At 39.6% G+C, this 19,977-nt stretch overlaps 1 protein-coding gene across 1 annotated transcript in view; it reads right to left on the bottom strand.

Moving 5' to 3' along the window:
* The window catches only part of LOC104917777 (glucocorticoid receptor), a 52,483-nt gene continuing 32,506 nt past the window's right edge, over window positions 1-19,977 (bottom strand). The window contains 8 exon segments of the mRNA XM_027273424.1: window positions 1-867; window positions 1,270-1,427; window positions 5,097-5,227; window positions 6,617-6,761; window positions 8,254-8,514; window positions 12,164-12,280; window positions 16,986-17,012; window positions 18,481-18,650. Of these exon segments, the coding sequence (XP_027129225.1) occupies window positions 715-867; window positions 1,270-1,427; window positions 5,097-5,227; window positions 6,617-6,761; window positions 8,254-8,514; window positions 12,164-12,280; window positions 16,986-17,012; window positions 18,481-18,650 (1,162 nt within the window). The 3' untranslated portion in view covers window positions 1-714.

The following is a 19,977-nucleotide window of genomic DNA, read 5'->3' as shown; positions in this document are numbered from 1 at the left end:
ATTTTTTTTTTTTTTTCTGTTTAGGTTTATCCCCTTCATCGCAACAGTTCCCGGGAAAAGACAACAAGTGATCACTCACTACATTCTCTGCGTAGTGGAGCTGGGAAGGGCAAACGGAGACAAGCTGGGCAGGTGAGCAGGGGAACTTGGGGAAAGTCTCAATAGGCTGATAATCTGGCAATTGGACAGAATTTTAGGGGGCAAGTAGAGAGAGGAAAAGGTGTTACTCAGTGTCGTTAGTGAAAACAGCGATTACACACTGGAGGCAGGAGAGAGTAAGAGGCAGGCAGCCACCAAATGAAACCTGAGGACAGGGCCGTGGACGGAGGAGGGGTCAAAAAAAAAAAATGTCCAAAATGCATTCTGCCCACAAGACATTCAGAGTCAACATATTTCCCCTGGAGGACAAATTCTTCTTGGTTAGCCAACAGGAAGGGCTACAGGTCGGAGGGTGGATGTCCTACCATAGATTGGCCAGCGTGAACAGATTAGGAGGCCAAAGGTATTGTGCTCCGAGATTAGGCCGAATGACTGAGGCCTGGAGGGGAGTGGCAAAATTCCTAAAGGGGGCCCAGAAAAAAAAAAGAATCAAATCAGAGTGATAGGGCAGAGGCAGGACAAGCAAAGGCTTAGGGCTCAGGGTGAAAGCTTGGGGCCCCGGAGAGGTACACGGGCAGGGCAGAATTTAAGGCATCGCTTCACAGTTTAAGGCAGTCATTTCTGGTGAAACAGCAGAGGCTTGACGCTCCCGTCTTTGAATTTTGGTATCTGGTTGGAGATGATCTCCGCCAGCATCTCCGGGAATTCCACACTGAGGGTTTTATTCACGAAGGTGTAGAAACAGATCTGGAGAAGACTCTCAACCATCTAGAGGAGACATCCACAGGGGGAGGACAAGACACAGTCAGAATAATTAGTCAATAGAAACTGCTTTAATTTAGCCTGAGGTGTAAGTGTTTACTTCTTCAATAAGAACGCCTGAAGTATATGTGGTGTCTCTAATTGATTCGACTGAACCACAATGCACTTGGATCTGTGAGTGTATTCTTCAGGGTTTTACACTAAGCAGTAAGGTACAGGGAACTCAGAAGTACAAGTTATTGATGCATTTAAACCGCAAGATAAGAAAGAACAAGCCTCGCTGACATAAAAGGAGGCCAAGGTACACTTAAAATGCAAGACACATCTGCTGTTCAACATATGTAGCAAATCCTATACAGAACAATGTAAAGCATGCAGTATATATCTGTGTGTGTGTGTTTCTCTAACCTCCTGCATTGAGTCCAAAAGCTTAGTTAGCTGGTAGAAGCGCTGCCAGTTCTGACTGGCGTTCTCCTCTCTTTTGACGATGGCTTTTCCCAGCTCTTTGATGTACGTCATCCTGATCTCGTCAAACACTGCCTGGCTCTTCAGGCCATCTTTCGGTACTACATACAAGACACACACACACATACATACACATCAGTGTTCAAGTAGCAATGGTGAGATTGAAAAGAAAACGTTGATGACTCACCTAGCACTGATTTGGTTGTTTTATTTGTAGCTGGTGCCACTCACTGAACTACTTTAAAATCATATCAGGACGTTGTTGCTCTATTAGGCTGACAGTTAACACAGAGGCACCCAAAGCCAAACTTCAAATAAATCCACATTAGACTGAGAACACAACCCCACAGATGTCCTATCTAAGAGGATATGAATTTTGATTATGTCTATCAATTCACTGTCTCTCTGTTGTTGATGAGGAGATAACAGTGGAGGCAGGGAGTGCAGTTGTACATACAGTAGTATTTATCCTTTTATGTAAATAAAATGAAATTGCACCAATGTCATTTGCACATACACAGTTATTTATAACTCTCTTTTGCCTTCTGTACAGCTGTTTTTATGTGCATGTAAACATCTGCCTCAAACTGATAATCCATCAGCAATATTGCTTTTTGTCTATTCCTTATCCTGTTCTCTGCTGCAAATAACAACACAGGGTATTAAAACTTCATTAAACCTCACTGTGTGGGACCCAAACAAAGACCCTTAAGAGATGCTGTCTAAACATACACAGATGCATGCACGCAACTCCTAACCAGAATGCCGTAGGCAATGGAAAATATGCAAAGCTAAAAGTAACATCAATAGTTTCTGTGCAGTGTGTTTCCAATGTGGATGTGGTGTGGATGAGAATCTAAGAGGAGCAGGAAATGTTGGACACAAATGGACACACACCTCATAAAAATCAGGAGCTCAGCATGGATTTAGACTTCGCTACTGGCTACTGCTAAGACGCCAAAAACCACAAAACGGCTAAAAAGCATCCGTATGCAGTTGTCATAGCGTCCACGTCAACACATCGCGGTCTCCTTGTCAGTCTGGTGCCTGGCAGTGGGCCCAGGCAAAGCCACAGCAACTGACCTAAAGATTATGCAAAGCCACAGAGGGCAGGGTGAAACAGTGTCCGATTTACATAATCAGATAAATGGGAGATACTGCAGTGCAAGTGCTACCTGGCTTCTTCATTATGCATGTTCAGGTCTGGCCGAGAGACAAAAAACAGATTGGCCTTTCTGCTCTCTTCTCTGGATTATTTTCTTAAAATAAAATACCTGAATATAATTTAGTAAGTGCATTTGTGGCCTGCCTTTTGATGTTAACAGGCACGTTATCTACGGTAAATATGTGGGAATTTTCACTCGCGTGCATGGGAAATGATTAAAACAGCTCATCCTGGTTGTCCTGACCTGATAGTAATTCCATCCCTGAGGGGAACAGATGGAAATAGCTCTCAGGTATGAAAATGCAACTAAGGCTCGGTATGGAAATGTCATTTCCTCTGCATAACTAGCAAACGCACTTCTAAAGTGCATCCTTTACCCTGCTGCCAGTCACCAAGAGCGAGGTGGAAGGGAAAATTCTCTCCTGCTAGGCAAAGAAATTTACATAATAAGGCAAAAGTTTGATTTAGACTTTTTTCATGCTGTATTGCTCCTTGGAGATAGTAATAGCGATAAATAAATAGCTTAACGGGTGGCCTTCAACCTTTATAACTACATGTCTGTTCTTTTACTTTAGAAAGGAAACTGAATCTTTGTTTTTCCCCTCTCATTCGAAGACCCTCCTCTAAATCCATTAAGAAAAACATTTCTCGGCTGAATCCCATTTTCAGTCGACAAAATTGAAATGAGCTAAATTGGGGAAAAGGTTTGTTTGGTTGGTGATGAGGTTTTTCATTATGCAGGCAATCTGTGATTGTGGCGATTACAATAGCAAGCCAAACAACAGGCTGTTTTCTCCTCTGAGATAAAAAAAAAAAAACAGAAAGTTTCAACTCATTTAACTCTGAGAACTTATTTAACTCGTCTGTTTGAGAATTTCCAAACAAACTCTGGAAGCAAATGTGTTACCACAAGTCAAGGCAGCAAGTGTTCCCGTTAATGAGGAAAACAAACCAGCTGTCTGAAGAGATGAAGTACCTGTGGGACCTTTTCACCTGAGAGTGACAGAAGATGAACAGGCTGTACTTTCACAGAAAGTACAGCCTGACATCTCAGGAAACTGGGTGGAGTGACAAGGTTGTAACGAGAGGCCCCTGAAGGAAAATTTTTACCTTGCAGTGTTACCGATCATTAATCTGTGACAAAATGCTTTTAGATGACTGCCAGACACCTGACAAGGTTTGTAACATAATTTGAAAGTAACAGCATGAGCATGAGAAATCTGCGCCGGAATCTGGTATCTGGTATTTTAGTACTGATGTGTACTTCTGTGTGAGAATTTTAGTGCAAAAATAATCCTGAGAGAGCTGTACACGTAAAAAAAGACACCGTCCGACCAAACAATGGACTCTTGTCTTAATGCTTGACACGTTTAAAGGTGTCTTCTTTAATCCCAGTGCAAACAAAAAGAAGGCTCCGCTGAGTGACTGACACTTAAATGATCATAAGAAATGTGTCTACAAATATGACAAAGGTTGTTTTTCACCAGCAGCTCAGTTTCAACACTCAAACCTTTAATTACTGAAAAAAAGGACGTCAAATAAAAGAAAATCATTTGTATTTATTGTTTTTAGGCTATCTGATTCTCCCTCAATCTGCATTGTCAGAACTTCTTGGGCTTTCGTTCTTTTTCTGCTCCGGTTCATATTTCCAAATTCATCAATCCCCCCTAATAGCTTTCAAATATAGTTAACTGTAGCTTGTCATACAGCAACCTGCTTATCAATAGATAAACAATGCCATTGCTAGGCAACTGGATGTAGCGAATGTTGAGCGCAGGTTTCTATAAGAGGTAAAAATGATCTGTCTGTGGTTGTAAGTATAGATAATACCATCTATTTATCTTTCTTTTTATCCCACATCTCCCATAATTCACTAAAATATGATGAAAAATGACCCCTTAGAGGTTTTAGTGTTAAATATTCTAGTGGAAACAGCCTCTGTGAGCTCTTAGATGAAGAGCTGCAGGCGGGTTTCTTACTGCAGTCTGTGAGAAACAGCACACCTTCAACACACAGTGTTATAAACTGATACAACACTGACAGAGCAGGTGCTCAAGGAATATTTATAATATTTAAGGCACTCACTTGAAATGGAAAGTTTGCATTGTTTGACTGGATGACTTCAAATGTGATCAGAGAAAACAAGCTATTGGCTGGAGAGAAACTTTTTTAATGATGGACTGAGTATGTTTGAGCCCTAGTTTGCACTGTTGTGTCAGAGTAAAAAAACATTTGGAGACGTCTACTTTGCATCTGCCATCACATATTCATACGTTCATCCATGAACAGCTTTCCTATCTGTAGCCATTATGAAACACAGAAATGTGTACGGATGGCACACGCAACAAGACTATGTCACTCATACATTCTCATTCAATAACGCTGAGTGGAAATCTACAATACAGTTTGCTCTAATTTCTCTAAATATACTTCTCTGCTGCGACAGAATGAGCCTACTTCACACTAATGAAAAGGCTGTGGCAGTGTAACACAGTTATTACAATGGAAAACTGATTTACGTTCTGTGTAATCCCAAAATAATTGCAGTTACAGAGGTATGAAAAACACTGCTGTGATTTTTCCAAAGAGAAATGAGTTCCATTACCTGTACTGAGCAGTAACAGGACCTTCATGCACAGGTACTCGTCATAGGACACCTGCAGTCTGACAAACTCATTACAGATCTTCAGCATCTGCTCGCACTGGTCGGTCATGAAGGGCAACTTCATACGCTCTCTGAAAGGCAGGCGAGGGAGAGAGTAAAGATGAGGCCAGAGAGATGGGGGAAGTGTAGAATAGATGGAGACAGCAGGGGGAGAAATGGATGGAAATGGAAGGAAGAGAGTTAGATTAGACTTTTTCACTCATCCTGTTATTCAATTCTCAATAAACAGCCCCAGCAGGGAGGCACTACAACCATGCTGGAGGAAACTGGACTGTGAAATCAGTCCTGATGGATTTTCACACCTCACTTCCACTAAAACACTTCCCACATTACTCGCTACCTCTAAAATCAATACAGCACATACTCCAGATAGATTATATAGCCCTAGGTACAAGGCTGTGTATTCATTCTGACCAACTGCAGCACTGCTGGCAATGACTTCTTCATCTTCCATTTTTTTCCCCTTCAAAGTCAGTAGTAAAAGCAATAGCCATGACCAGAACCAATCACCAGGTACTTATCAAACTGAAGTAATTAAGATGTGCCAAAAGCAACACCTATTAAAATGTAATTAAAAAGTTGGTCAGACTCAGTCTGGTTTACTTGTTGTTTAATTTAATTATTATTTTGCTAATTTGTTACTGTTTTTAAGTTATAATAGTTTTTAATAATAACAGTTGAATTAAGTATCTGAGTAATCTCTGATACTTTGATATGTTGGTAGCGAAAGCAAGAGTATTGAAATCACACCTATCCCTACACAGAAGCTTGAATTGAATTTTAACAAAATAAGTTTCTCTTTGTTAAAAATGATTAGCTGTTCACTGGTGGGAAACAGCAAAAGCCCACTAAGGATGTTTGGTAAGTTGAGGATGTTTGACTACTAGCACAGATAACGGATAAAATGGGACAATGTTGTTTTACCCCTAAGTAATTTAAAATCTGACCGGTGCTATAGGAACAGACAAGCTGACAGGAGATGAGCCTCTCCCTTATCCTGTTTCCTGCAGGGACTACAGAGACTGTGGCAATCGCAGAAAACTTCTGAGCACAATCAATTTCTGCAGCCGGTGATGTAACTGTGGCTTTGTAATTAATACGGTGGAGTTGTACCTGAGCCGTCCCTCTGTGACTTCAAAGGAGCACAAAAGGTTATTTACTGTTGTATTCTCTGTCTGTGTGAGGAATGTGTGTTCTTGATTGTGCTTTGTTGTGCGTATTACATTTCCTATAAATATTTATCTCAGTGAATCACTACTAATGCTTAGAATTTAGTTTCACTTCACTCCTGCAACACAAACCAGTGGTTTCTTTAGCTTTTGGGATGGAGTACATGTGTGCACTTTTGTAATATTGTGAATCTTGATCCATTTTCTAAACTTCACACTGCAAATTGCCTAACAAAATGTGCAAAAGAAAAGCCTCCATCAATCTATAATAAACCTAACAGTGGCACGTACTCATTGATGACAAGATCAGGGGCAAAGCAGAGCATGCTCCCGTTACACTGCTCGTATGACCTCCACCCAAGACTGAAGGACATGAGGAAGAGCCAGGAGCACTGCAGCAGTGTCATCTGGTCATCCAGGTGCAGGTTTCGGAAGCCTAGAAAAGTCAGATAAAGTGGGTTAGAAAGACACTCAGACCAAAGCAGACATAAATCAAGTCAACAGCTAATGATTTAACATTAAAAAAGAGGTTATTACATTTGATCATTTAGTTGTTCCTTAAACAGAAACGTAATGATTACACAATTATGTCTGTCTCAAGATGAAGGTGTTTTTCCAGATTGGAAAATAATGATTTCTTGTATATGTCTGATTGTGTATGTTGCTGCCTGTGGTACTATATAACTACTGTGTCTGTGTTATTAAAAAAACAAGCAGCAAAGAGATACAGAAACAGAACAGAGTGAAAAGTAATTGCTCAATACATCATTAAAACACAATTACCAGAGCGGCTTACACGAAACAAAAAGGACAGTCTAGTGAAGTCGATGTTCAAATTGGAATGAAATTGCAGTTCAGTCATAATGGCACAGTCAAAACTCTCAAACTGCACATGAAAGCTCCTTTCACGTTACATTTGTTTTAAACCGCAGCTCTTTTACGCAAGAGCTTTTTCCCCTCACTATCACACTGGCAGACTTCCAGCTGTGGACAAGGCATTCACAACAAGATCGGAGCCAGATTTGTCCCTTCATCATACTGTCTTACAGAGAGAGATCACAGCTTTTACATTACGGTTTCATTTTCTGAGAAATCTGATCTTAAACCTTCAGTGTGACCAAAAGAAACAATTAGAGTGAGGAAAGAGAAAATCTCCAAGCAAATACTTGAAGCGATTATCAAGTCATGTGCCTTCTTTCTCATGATTAGAAAGTAGCATGGGTTGTTAAAAGTCCAAGCTCTCGTGTTTCCATTTTTGGTTTTGTGGAAATGAAACAGAGTAGTCTTCATGCCCAGCAACTCTCTTTGTGTCTTATGGCCATGAACAATAAAATATAAACATCCCTTGATGAACTGAACTCCCATAGCAGGTTCAGTCTAACACCAGAGACTTGTTCTTCTCCTGAGACGTCACGTCTTTCGTTGCGCTGTGACACTTCTAGATAAAATAATCCAAAAAGGTCATTTTAAAGCGAAATTGTTCCCTCATAAGTGGTCATTACTCTCCTCTTCTGCCTGTAATTATGGATTCAGCCATTACAGTTGACATTTCTCCGTTTTTTCTTTTTTTTTTTTTTAAATGGCTGCCAAACATCTGTTGTTCTTTGGCTCCACTGCCAAGAGGAGTCATTTAAACATAAAATCCTTTTCTAGGAGACACAATGGTTGGAGATCAGTTTAGATAACTCTCTGGCTACCAGTCTAACCATAATTAAAATCAACTAAATGTTGAACTTGAGTTTCTCATTAACTGTAGGATACCGCTTGTTCAGCTAGAAGCTGCAGTCTAAATCTGACCAGAGTAATCTCTTAACACCTGCCCTAATGACTAGAAGGAACACTGACATTTTGAATGATGGTTGGTTCTCTTCAATGAAAGTTATCCAAACCAAACCAAAGGCAACACATGGTAAGGTGCTTTTTGTTACCTGGCAGTGACTTAGCCCACTTGACTGCAGAGATGACCTGCTGTCCTCCAAGCCTGTTCAGAGTGGTCATGAGCCTCGTGGAGGTGTCAGGCAGTGTACTGTCATATCCCGAGTAGATGACTTCGGGCTCGATGGCCTTGAGCATAGACAGCATGGTGGGCACGAGTTGGGGCATGCACTTGGGGATGACTGGAATAGGCATGTTGTTGATAGGCTGTGATGATCCAGAGGGTTTCTTCATTAGCTTCTTGTTTTTCCTCGCTATGGTTCAGGTCGGAGTAGAAAAAGAGGGAGGGAGACGGGAACCAGTGAGCAGTTTTACTTTTTATGTTATATTTCTTATTTCATAGACGAACAAAAGGATACAAACAAACACAGATCAATCGGTAGAATAAGTTAAAAGATCAAACTGTCTGTTAGAGTTTAATACATGAAAGTGTAACACACTTAGATCGCCAGAATGAATTCGTTGAGAGGTGCGGTGGTGTTGTCTCCAGAGAAACATACTGTTTGGTACAAATGTGCACACTGCCTACAAGAACGAACAAGGTGAAACAGCCAGACCTAGCAGGCTACCAGAGGGTAAATCCCAACTAAAAAGGAACATCGCTACAGCTACATTCATCATATTCATCATTCATAATCATTTGGTCCATCTTCAAATCTTCTGTTTTGTCTGATGAATTGTCTAAATTAAGATATTTCACAGATCTTTTCTGCCCTAAACATCACTAAATAAGGAAGGAAAAAAAGCTTAATAGTGAACCACATGAAATAAAAATTCCACTGCTTGTGTGACACATTTGTTTTCAGGAATCGTGACTAAACACCAAGACCACCAACACCACAAGAGATGAATAATGGTGTGGGTATGAAAGCAGCCTGATATGTTAACATTTGTAAAATTAAAAAAACTTGCCCAACCACAGCTGGCACACATAAGGAATTACACTCTTTCCTGTTTCTCCTTTTCAGCTAAGAAATCTCACAACCTATTTTAAGAAGGAAGCAGTGATCAATCCACCCTATGTTACACCTCACCTCAGCATGACAGACACATTAAAGTATTTCACACTTAATATTTTTTGTATTTGAAATGTGTTGCATCAACCTATTCTCATTACACAGTATTTTCCTCTTTATAACAGATTTCTTAATAAAGAAACTATACTTCTTTTGGAATTTAGGCCCCTAAATAAAGGGACCATACATATTTCTTTCATTAAAATATGATGTTACAATATCTTATAAATCAGCTAATTATCTAACAAATGCTCTTAAACAATATAATATCATGTCTTTGGAATGTTTTTACTCTTAATAAATCAAGAATAATCAAGAAACACAGTGGGTGTGTGACTTCCTGTTATAATATTTAAATCAACTTTCTTTAATTTTCACATCGGTAATACAGGTGCATAAACCTCCCTTGTGTGCAACACAGTTTGCATGACAGCGTCTGAGTGAATGTGAGAAGATATGCTGAGCAGTTGGCATCTTACATGGCAGCCAGTGCTGTAAGTGCAGGAATTTGTGAATGAGTGGGTGAATGTCAAGTGTAGTGTAAAAGCAGGTCGGAAGACAAAAAAGGCTCTAGTCTAGCATGCTAGTGCACTATAATAAAGCCATAAAGTCTTCACTTACTTACTTTTATTAAAAAAAATATTCCCTTTCTCTTTTAACATTTTTTTTCCAGTTTCTCTTGACAGCTATAGCAAATTGCTTTGCATTTGCGCACAGTATCCAGATAATCTGGGTGTCGTTTTGACATTTTCTACCACTAAATGTGCAAAACATGTCATGGGTTGAGAGGTTGCCATAAAAAAAAAAAAATGTTTTTTTCTACTCACTACCTTTTTTAATTTCCTCTCCTGGAGTTTCTATGGCAACTAAGAGCCTTTCTGGTGGGAGTCTGTCTGCTGATGTGTTGACGTTCATCAAATCCCTCTCTCTGTCTTTCTGTCTCTCACGATTTGTGCTAACAACTGACAGCAATTTCATGCCTCGTAGGAAGCATCTGCTGGAATATGACGATGACCAAGTTACAAGCACTTAAACTGTTGTTGTGCTTCACCTGTTGCTCCCCATGTCCATCGTCTGAAACCTCAACACAGCTTAACTGTTGCACCACAATTTAAGCATTTTACCCTGGAAGCAGAATCTGGTGACATGGGACTTTACAGTGGATTGTGCACTGATCAATGTGTGTGAGATTGTGACATTCTTTCAATCTGCCTGACCTGCATACCAGGACACATGCACAGAAGAGCACATTCATAAACAATAGCCCTCATGCACAAGGTCACACATGAGTGACCAACTAGATAAGCAAACTTAGGACAAAATGTTCGGGAGGAGTTGAATAGAAATATAGACTTTTCAATGATGAACACAAAAGGCAGATAACACGGAATGACACTGTAGGTAAAATAGAGAGATATACTGTATAGTATGTTGTTGATTTAATAGTGTGATGTGTGTGTGTGTGTGTGTTTCAAGTGAATTTTATGAAAGGGAAATAAATATGAGATGATATTGTTACATATGTTATGGTCTTGTGATAGTGTCTTTTGTCCTCTAAAAGACAGCCCTAATTAATTCCTGTAGTAGACTGATCATTTTTAATATTTGCAATGTTAGTATAAAAAAGAACTTTCATGAACTTTTAGAAAATATCATTAATTAATATTGTGGTTAGGGAAATGTAACTAGTACAATTCCGTTGAAGTAGATTTTACAAGTAATTTCAAATACTTTTAAATTTCATTATTGATTTTCTCACGTTTGAGCAAGATGTGTATTGACATCATATTGGAACCAACGTGACTTTTCCATTATCTTGGCTAGTACAAACCAGACACACTGGAGGTTTTAGTGCAGGCATGGGGAACCTGTTCCACAAAGGGCCGGTGTGGCTGCAGGTTTTCTTTGCAACCAAGCAGCAGCACACCAGACTTGATTCATTTATTTAACTGATCTCAGTCTTCAGAGAGTTGATTGGTCAAACTGTGTTCTTGGTTGGTTGGAACAAAAACCTGCAGCCACACAACCCTTTGTAGAACAGGTTCCCCATGCCTGTCTTAGTGGAAAGAGTGGGTGGCATCGTCACAGCCGTTAATGGCAAAACACTCACTGAAGGGGATTTTCGACAAGCTACTTCTTAAAGACACAGTGAAAGAATAAAAAAAGAAAAAATTCTAGTCATGTGACCTGGTGTTAATCTCTTGGCATATGCCAACACATGTTAAAGTTGAATATATTTTTGATGAAAGCACTTGAGGTTTATATATAAATGTGTTCAATCAAATATGGTTTGGAAACAACACGCAGTAAACGTGTGGATGGACATCGCGTTCAAAGAAGGCAGCCCATTCCATCCCATCACATACGCTTACTGGCTGCATACAGTATGCTGAGAAAGCCTGTGTAGGCTTCCACGTTTCCAAGTTTTTGGGCGTAGAGAGCATAGAGCACCCAGAAGAGTCCTTCTAAAGCTGAACCAGTCGACAGCATGTGCTTCTGAGACTTCCACTGGTCAAACTGGCTGACTTCCTGTTGGCTCCATTAACACGTGAACGGGATAAAATAATTGAATCATATGGCTCTGCTAGACTTTCCAAATGTTATTGGAGGGAATTAATCAAATTCCAATAAGAACAAGAGCCTCCTGGGGGCGTGATGAGCCCCACCCATCATTAAAAAAAAAAACAGACAAAAAAAACACTTGACTTTTAGCTTGTGGTTCCTGGAACATGGAAAGTGAAATGTTAGTTGGAGGTGTGAATGTAGATGTCGGTTGGAAAAACCTTGATGGTTTAATTATCTGTCACCCCCATCCTCCACCATGTGATCTAACAATGTGGTTGAGGAAAGTGGGGGTGGGGGTTCGAGGATGGGTCAGACTGTTTACCTTCCAAGTTCATTCCGGCTTGAAGACATTTCCTGAAGCGACAGGCTGGACAGTTCTTCCTCCGGATCTTATCAATGATGCAGTCATTTCTCCCCGCGCACAGGTAGTTGTGTTGGCCTGTACAGAGGAGAGGAAGAAGGAGAGGCTAAGAAGATTTATGAAGGATTAACCTGAGCAGTATGTATTATGACCACACTAACCACCTACTGATTCTGCAGTAAGCCTGACAAGCCCGAGGCATCCCTCTGGTGTGGACAGCTTTGCTTCCTCAAACTTGCACATTCAAATTGTGGTCGAGTGCACTAATGTGAAAATGTTCCAGATCTGTTTGCTGATGATGATTAGCTCCCTCATAATAACTCTTTTGCAATCTCAGTTTGAATACACTACATGATTAGGATGTGCAAAAATAAACCAGAGATGAAACTGTGATTAGATTCATTTAATTAAAAAAAAAAAAAGAGGAAGCAATAAGTATTCGACCAGAGGGAAGAAATTATGAGTTGGTGACATCAAACATTTTCAGGACAAATGTTTGTCAGTGAAATGCACACTTTCTATGGAAAAACAATCTTGACTATGACTTTGAAAAACTTTAAAAGTTTGGGATGTTAAACCTCCCTAACCCTGGGCCCCAAACCCGCTGTTCCTACTGAATACAAAAATATTTAAAAACTGTTCACAAATATATGGTTTCATATATATATATATCACTTAATTTACCGGAGGTTTTTTCAGAAGCCAGGAAATGAATATATATCTTATATCCTATTGTGCTTCCTTTTCATCATTGTAATCTCTGTACTGATATCATGATGTGATGGGAGATCTGAGCCATAGTGCAACGGTGCCTTTTAACATGTACGATACTTGGTGTGGCAGAGCCTGAGGAGTGTGACATGAATCTCATCTTACCAGAATCAACACATTCTTTGGAGTTCAGACTGAGACGTAATCAATCTAATAGAGAGAATTAATAAGGGGAGGTCCCACAACATCACACCAAACAGGCCATGGTCATCTTTTTTTTCATCTTAGTTTCACTCTGACAACTGTTTCCTGAGATCAGATTCACTAGAATCACCTCTGATGTGCCAGATGAGTGTCTAAACCAAAAAGAACACGGCATCTGCTGCTGTGAGCACACTGTGGGAAAACACACCGTACACAGTGATTTAGAAAGACTCATCACTGCACGTAATCTCTCTGAGAAAACGGCACTTGTTGGTTTTGCCACATCCTTCATTTACTGGTCACTGCTACCAGGAAGTCAGCAGGAATGGAAAAAATTCAGTGATGAGCTTTGTATTCTCGTCATGGCTAGTACAAAGTGTACTGAAGAAGCTATGCCCAGTCACAAATGAAAGTAAAAAAGAGATTCTTCCCTCCCACTCAAAAGCACATCTTATCTAAGTGCATATGCCTCTTCTGGATGGTTGGAACCAAATTATAATGTACTCTGCCATAAACAAGCACTTATTTTCAGAGGTAAGGTAAAAAGGACTGCTCATTAGTCACTTGGGTATAAGAGCATCCGATCTACACAGCTGTGAGGAGTGTCTGAAGCAGAGCGCACAATAAATAACTTTGTCCTTATATGTTCATCAAACTTGGCACTATATCCTGAATTGATACAAGACATTATCATGGATGACACAATAAATATTACACTTGTTTCACTGCTGACACTACCCAGCAACCCTCCATTTATTGTACACACTGCGTGACTACAGATTGGCCGAAACAAGACCTTGTACAAAGTCAACAGTGACAAAATGCCCTTTGGGACCATAAACATTGTTACTCATCTTTGAAATATCATGTGTTTGATGCAGGTTTTTTGAACTAAAGGGCATTCGATAATACTGCTGACGTCACATAATAAAATGTCAAAATAATACTGTACAGTTGTTTTCCTGTATCATAAAATCCCAGAGGCGATGCCAGCATTCAGTTCTATATATTAAAATGATATTCTTAGTACTGTAAGAGGCAAGAGCTGCCTTTGTATTCACAAAATGACTTTTTCCTTCAGATACACTGTGAACGGAACACTGTGTTCCGTTATGTGTCTACCAATTAATCATATCTAATCTAAAATCACAAGTTGGCTGGCCATGCAATGGATATTAATTTCCATTCCCAACAGTGAGTAAGCATTAGTGTCATTTGTGATGATTAAAAAGATCGTTTCCATGATGAAAATGAGACTAAAAGTTAGTGAAAGTCAAACATAACCTTCGAAAATGAAAAAATAAATACCAAAGAATGGATTAAAGCTTACACCAACAAATAAATATGTCTGTGATGACAGTAATGACAGCTACAATCTGAAAACACATCCTGAGATTTGACACGGTAAGCATGGGTGCAACATTACTACGTTACTTTTTATTGAAAGTTTTATGTTTTTTATGTTCATCTATTGTTAAACTTAGACAGCAAACATTATTTTAGTGAACATTTTACTACCTATTCAGTATTTATACAAAAATATCTTTTGAGTATTTATGTCTGAACAACCACTGTTCATATTTGATGTGCTGTCCATGCACTGTATAGCCTCGGCTGTCAGACCTCTGTGGTTTCCTTCATAACAATGAGTTGGTTCATAATAAACTCCCTACCTCATGCAGTTCTTTACATTATTTTCCCTCCTCCTGTACACTCACACACACTACGAGAGCCTAGATGCACATGAACACCAGTAAGCAGTGGATCTGGGACATCAAGCAAATGGTTAACTCAGCTTAATGATGTTCCAGAACAGCAGTGCAAAAAACATTCTGTGTTCAAGCTGGAGCAAATAGGTGTCTGTATAGTTTCATAGTTGGGACTACTACGGCTACATTTCATTATATTATAATCAGGTTTATACTTATATTAGTGCCAAAAGCAATGCTTTTCTAAAGAGTGGAAATTAAAAATAAGAAATTAATTCTGCAGGGTTGCTGGTGTGATGACAAGATAGCAGCCTGAGGGGCTGCCAGTTGCAGCCATCACTGATGTCACAGGAAGTCATTGGAAACAGTAAACAGCCATCTGTAGTGTCAAAACTGCCAGCTGAATCCTATTGATATCCTGCCCTGATGGGCTGACCGTGCCAAGCTTCTGGGTGGGCTTGTAGCGAACATTAGCATGTAGCGTTAAAACTAATGAGTGTTTGCTCAGTGGGCCAGTGGTGGTTAGCACTGTCAACTCACAGCAAGGAGGTCCAGAGACTGAACCTGACCACGTATTTTCAATTCAGCAATAATTACTAGTGACTTCATCTGAATGAGCAGGGAGGGACTGCTTGTTTGTGTGAATCCATAACCAGCAAATGTTTAATTTTTTACTTTTTAATTAACCAAGACAATTAAAGTGCAATCTGATAAAAATCACATTTTGTGAGTGTAAAAATGTTCACTGTTTATCTAACTACCCGTAGGTAATTGGAGGATGTACAACCCACTGCATTTTCTCTCTGTTGTGTTTTTCTGCCATGCAGCAATCACCAAAAAAAAACACATAACTGCATTGCAAACAATGCATTTTTGCCTAAAATCTACTATTAAGCCATTGTTTCAAAGGCTTACTATGATCTTGAAGAGGAGCGAATTTGTGCTACGAACTTTAACACACCAAACGCTGAAAAAAAACAACAAAAAAACAAACACTGGAGATGACTGAATATGATGAAATTTTGAGGACGATTGTGCCAAACTGAACCGTGAAAACAACTGTTAAAATAATGTTCAAATTTTTAAGTAAAACATGGAAAAAAATTAATCATAAATCATAAATAAGTCAAATAATGCTGTTAAGAGTTACTTGTGAGTGTGCAGTTAAAAAGTTGGGAGACAGGGGAGGTGAGGATGTTGATGATATTATATTTACCTACCAGCTGTTATCTAAGAGTGTTCAGGGCTCCCAGTGTGAAATGAAAGCTGGTGCTCCTGAACAAAAACCTCCTGAATGTTGTTTTTTATTATCAAAGCTCACTTGTCACCCAGTTTGTGTGTTATGTTATTTCTTTGTTCGCGTTATTCAATCTCCTTGTGGTTTGTCAGCAACTTAACTCATGAACTTATTCTGAACCGATGGCCTGCAATTTGTTGGTCTGACTGTGAGACTGTGAGTCTCACTCACTGTGTAAACACATTATTTCTTATCGTTGCTGTCAAGTGAAAAAAACGAGGCGATTATGAAATGTTGAGATAAATTGAAGGATTATGTGTTGATAACATTTTCCTGTTAAAAAACCCAACTAGATTAAATGAAAAAAAAAAGAGCAGTCATGAAGATAAATGCAGGGCTTCTGTTCTCAGCTCAAAAAGATATATGGTTTTCACAAAAAAAGGATCCTGGAACCTGAACACGGCCTAAATACGGCTATCCGTATGAACAGTCAAACACACAACATAAACACACGAACAGCACAAGGAGGGACCAAAACTGAAAGGTGATTTTTTGACATCAGATATCTGGAGGTTAATGTGGGTCAAGTGCAAAAGAATAGGCCTAATTAGGGACTGGGTGTGATTGTAATTATTGGATCAACCACCTGTGATGAGGTGGAGCATTCCAAGCAGAAATTGAGGAGCACAAAATCACTCACAGGCAATTTATGCCAACTTGAATTACCAAATCAGAACATTTGCATGCATTAACAGATAGCTGGCAGAAGAGGCTATGCATGTGTCTAGGCAGATTGGTCATACTTCAGTGCTGAAGGAATACAGGCAATGGGCAAATCAGAGGTGATAGTATTACCATCATAATCATCATCATTACTATAATTATTATTATTGTTGTTATTATTAAAAGTGCATTTATTTACCATCTGTGTTTTGTCGTGCTCTCCATCCTTCACCATAGAGACAACGACCGGAGAATAGAGAGGGGGAGAAAAACAAAAATAAGTGATGTAACTTTCTCAGTGCTACTGTAGACAGCTCTTTTCAAAATAAAACTCACACTTCAGTTGGAGTGCTCTGCATTTACACCGCCACCACAGAATATAAAAAAAGCTGATAATGCTAGATGTCTGTACAACATTCAAGAATCACACACAAAAAAAAACGAATTAACCGTAGCAGATTGTCCAATGTCAGAAATTCACAAAATATATCCCCAATTACTGTTTTTACACATGTTTTCTAAAGCCTCAAATAAATGTTTGATTCTTTGCAGGAGACTAAAAGTGTCCATCAGCCATGTTTAGGTCCTGAACTGCTGCAGAAGCAGAAGCAGAAGCAAAGATTTCCCTGTGCTACGTTTGCTCACTATTATTATTTCACCAGCAATGTTAGTTACAGATAGAGATAGTGAACACGGTAGCAGAATGAAAGAGAGGCTGTCGCCCTGCTAACTGGGACATGGAAGCAACACATTAGTGTGGGTCAATAAATAAAGAGTGAAAGGTAAGACAGAGTGGTTTATTTAGTGTTTATTAACATACTCCTCAGAAAGCCTTCTTAAAACTAATATAAAAACTGTGGAGAGATTTACATGGAGAGGAAATGAAACAGTAGCGGAGATGGAATGCATGACAGAAATGACTTTCCGTTTGTCAGGTGCATTCCTGCCTCTCCCATCTCAAGACTGTGCTCAAACTTCTCTTAGCCTCAGACAAGAAATGAATACTGTATGAGAAGAGATCTGTTTGTGAAGCAAAGCAGAAGAATGACTGCCTTACAAGCTCATTAATATACTAGTGCTCTATAAGACAATACTACATTAAAGGACATGTATTGCTGTAGTAATATTATCAGAACAGGATTTTTTTTTGCATATTTTTATTATCAAAATGATTTAGCAGTCATCTGTACTTTGACACAGGGCAAACAGGAAAGCCAGCAGAAGAGGAGGTGTTGACATACAAGGTCAGGACTAAGACTCAAACCCACAAAAATGCAAGTATGTGACATGTGTCTGCTAAAGCTCAACAAAAACCCTGATCTTCCACTCTGGCCTTGGATTTTGAGAAATCATTCAGTTTTCTGCTGCTGAACAAGAGAGACAGAAGAAATGTGTCTCTGTTGTGCAACAGCTTCAAGAGCTCATCTTATGTAAGTCAAATGAATGGGACAAGATGTACAAAGTTAATGGATGCTAACCATTGCCATTAGGTGCACATGTACAAGGTTGTGGCTGCTTAATCTAAAATACACGCACATTAATATGTAAATCTGATTATGCCCTTGTGTAAATGTGGCTACAATTCATCGCTTCAAAATGAGAAAAAGAAAAAAAAGAAGGACGTTTTTCATATTTGCATTCTCAAACTTTTGCTAGATTTGTGCGAGTGAGGTATGAACATGTGTGAGACCAACCTTCGACGGCCCTCTTGAAGAACACCTTGCAGCTGCCGCAGGTTACAACCCCGTAGTGGCATCCTGAGGCTTCGTCTGAACACACTAAACAGATCTTATGCGACTGACCACTGGGCTTGGACTGGACCGGCACCACAGGACTGCTGGTGTCTCCTGCTCTGGGTGATGAGCTGAAATGCATACAGAGAGAGAGACAGAGAGAGAGAGAGACAGAGAGAGAGAGAGAGACAGAGAGAGAATGGATATAAAAAGCTTTAGGTTTTTTAAACTCAAGGTAGGCTGCATAGGTTTGTTTTTTTTCTTTTTTTGGCATAGACAGACTCAGTGGTATATTGTGCTGTTGCTAAGAGACTGCTATGGAAAATATCTGAACTGAAAACAGATAAACACTTCTCTGATCGATGAAGCCTTTTCGTTTGGCAATGGGTGGATAGGGCTTGAATGTTCAAAACAAGGTTAAAGAATGAAATTATATCGTACTGCAGGAAAAAAAAAAAACAAATAACTGAAACAACACACTGTTATATAGCACAATGATGCAAATGATTAACTTTAGTGACTGGTAGATTGTCCTAAAATGAAGCTCTCTGACGTGATAGAGTTGATTTCTTTCATTTTTATAAGCTCACTGGTAGTTCTTTTCACCAGAGCCAAACCCAATGAAGCCTATCACAACAGCAACAGCCTCTTCTGTGCAGTAACTAAATCTCATCCCAAGCCTCCAATTTTTGTTACAATGCACGTGAGAGCCTTGTTTGAACCTCTGTGTGAGTTGTCATTACCACCAATTGTCTATAATTAGACTTAAACTAACCAACACCTTAAATGCAGAGAGAAGCTCAAGGCTGTGACACCAATTTGTCAGATATATCGCAGGCAAAGTGTACTGTATATCGCCGGTGTCAGGTTTAAAGTTGCAATGGAGCCAAAAAGCCTCCAGACTAGGCTGACACTGTTGTGTAATCCATGACAAGAATTTGACCGCATTAGGAAGGCTTAAGCCTTCGCTTGTTTGTTTTGACAGCACAGCAGTTGGAATGTATATGGTTATTACGTAATAAAGTTGGCTTGCTGAGCTTGATAATGACTTTATGTGCTGGCCCATAGATATCTTGCCCTGGTGATGATGCTGTCCATCAACTAATGCTACATTTGCAGGACAGGGAGGTGATATAACTAAAACTTATTAATGTCTGTTTCACAGACCAGAAGCCACCCCCAACCATCTCCCCAAACAAGCACGATCTAAATTCATGGCAGTGCCTCATGGTCATCTGAAAGACGACACTGTGTTATGCTAATTGGAGTGCGATCAAGGGGGAGTAGAGGTGGTAGACCTTGGAATATGTCCAGATAAAGATTTTAGCCATAGCTTAACACTGAACCAGCCAATATCATTCCCAACACATGTAGAGAGGTTCAAATAGTAACAGGATTCAAACAGAGATGCCAGCTTATGTTTTGGCAGTCATCTGAACACAGGGAAAGGCAGAATCT

This window comes from Larimichthys crocea, chromosome XXII (genome assembly GCF_000972845.2).
Source record: "Larimichthys crocea isolate SSNF chromosome XXII, L_crocea_2.0, whole genome shotgun sequence".
NCBI classification, from domain to species: Eukaryota; Metazoa; Chordata; class Actinopteri; family Sciaenidae; genus Larimichthys; species Larimichthys crocea.
Note: the sequence above shows the minus strand (reverse complement) of the source record. Positions and strands in the feature narration are given on the sequence as shown.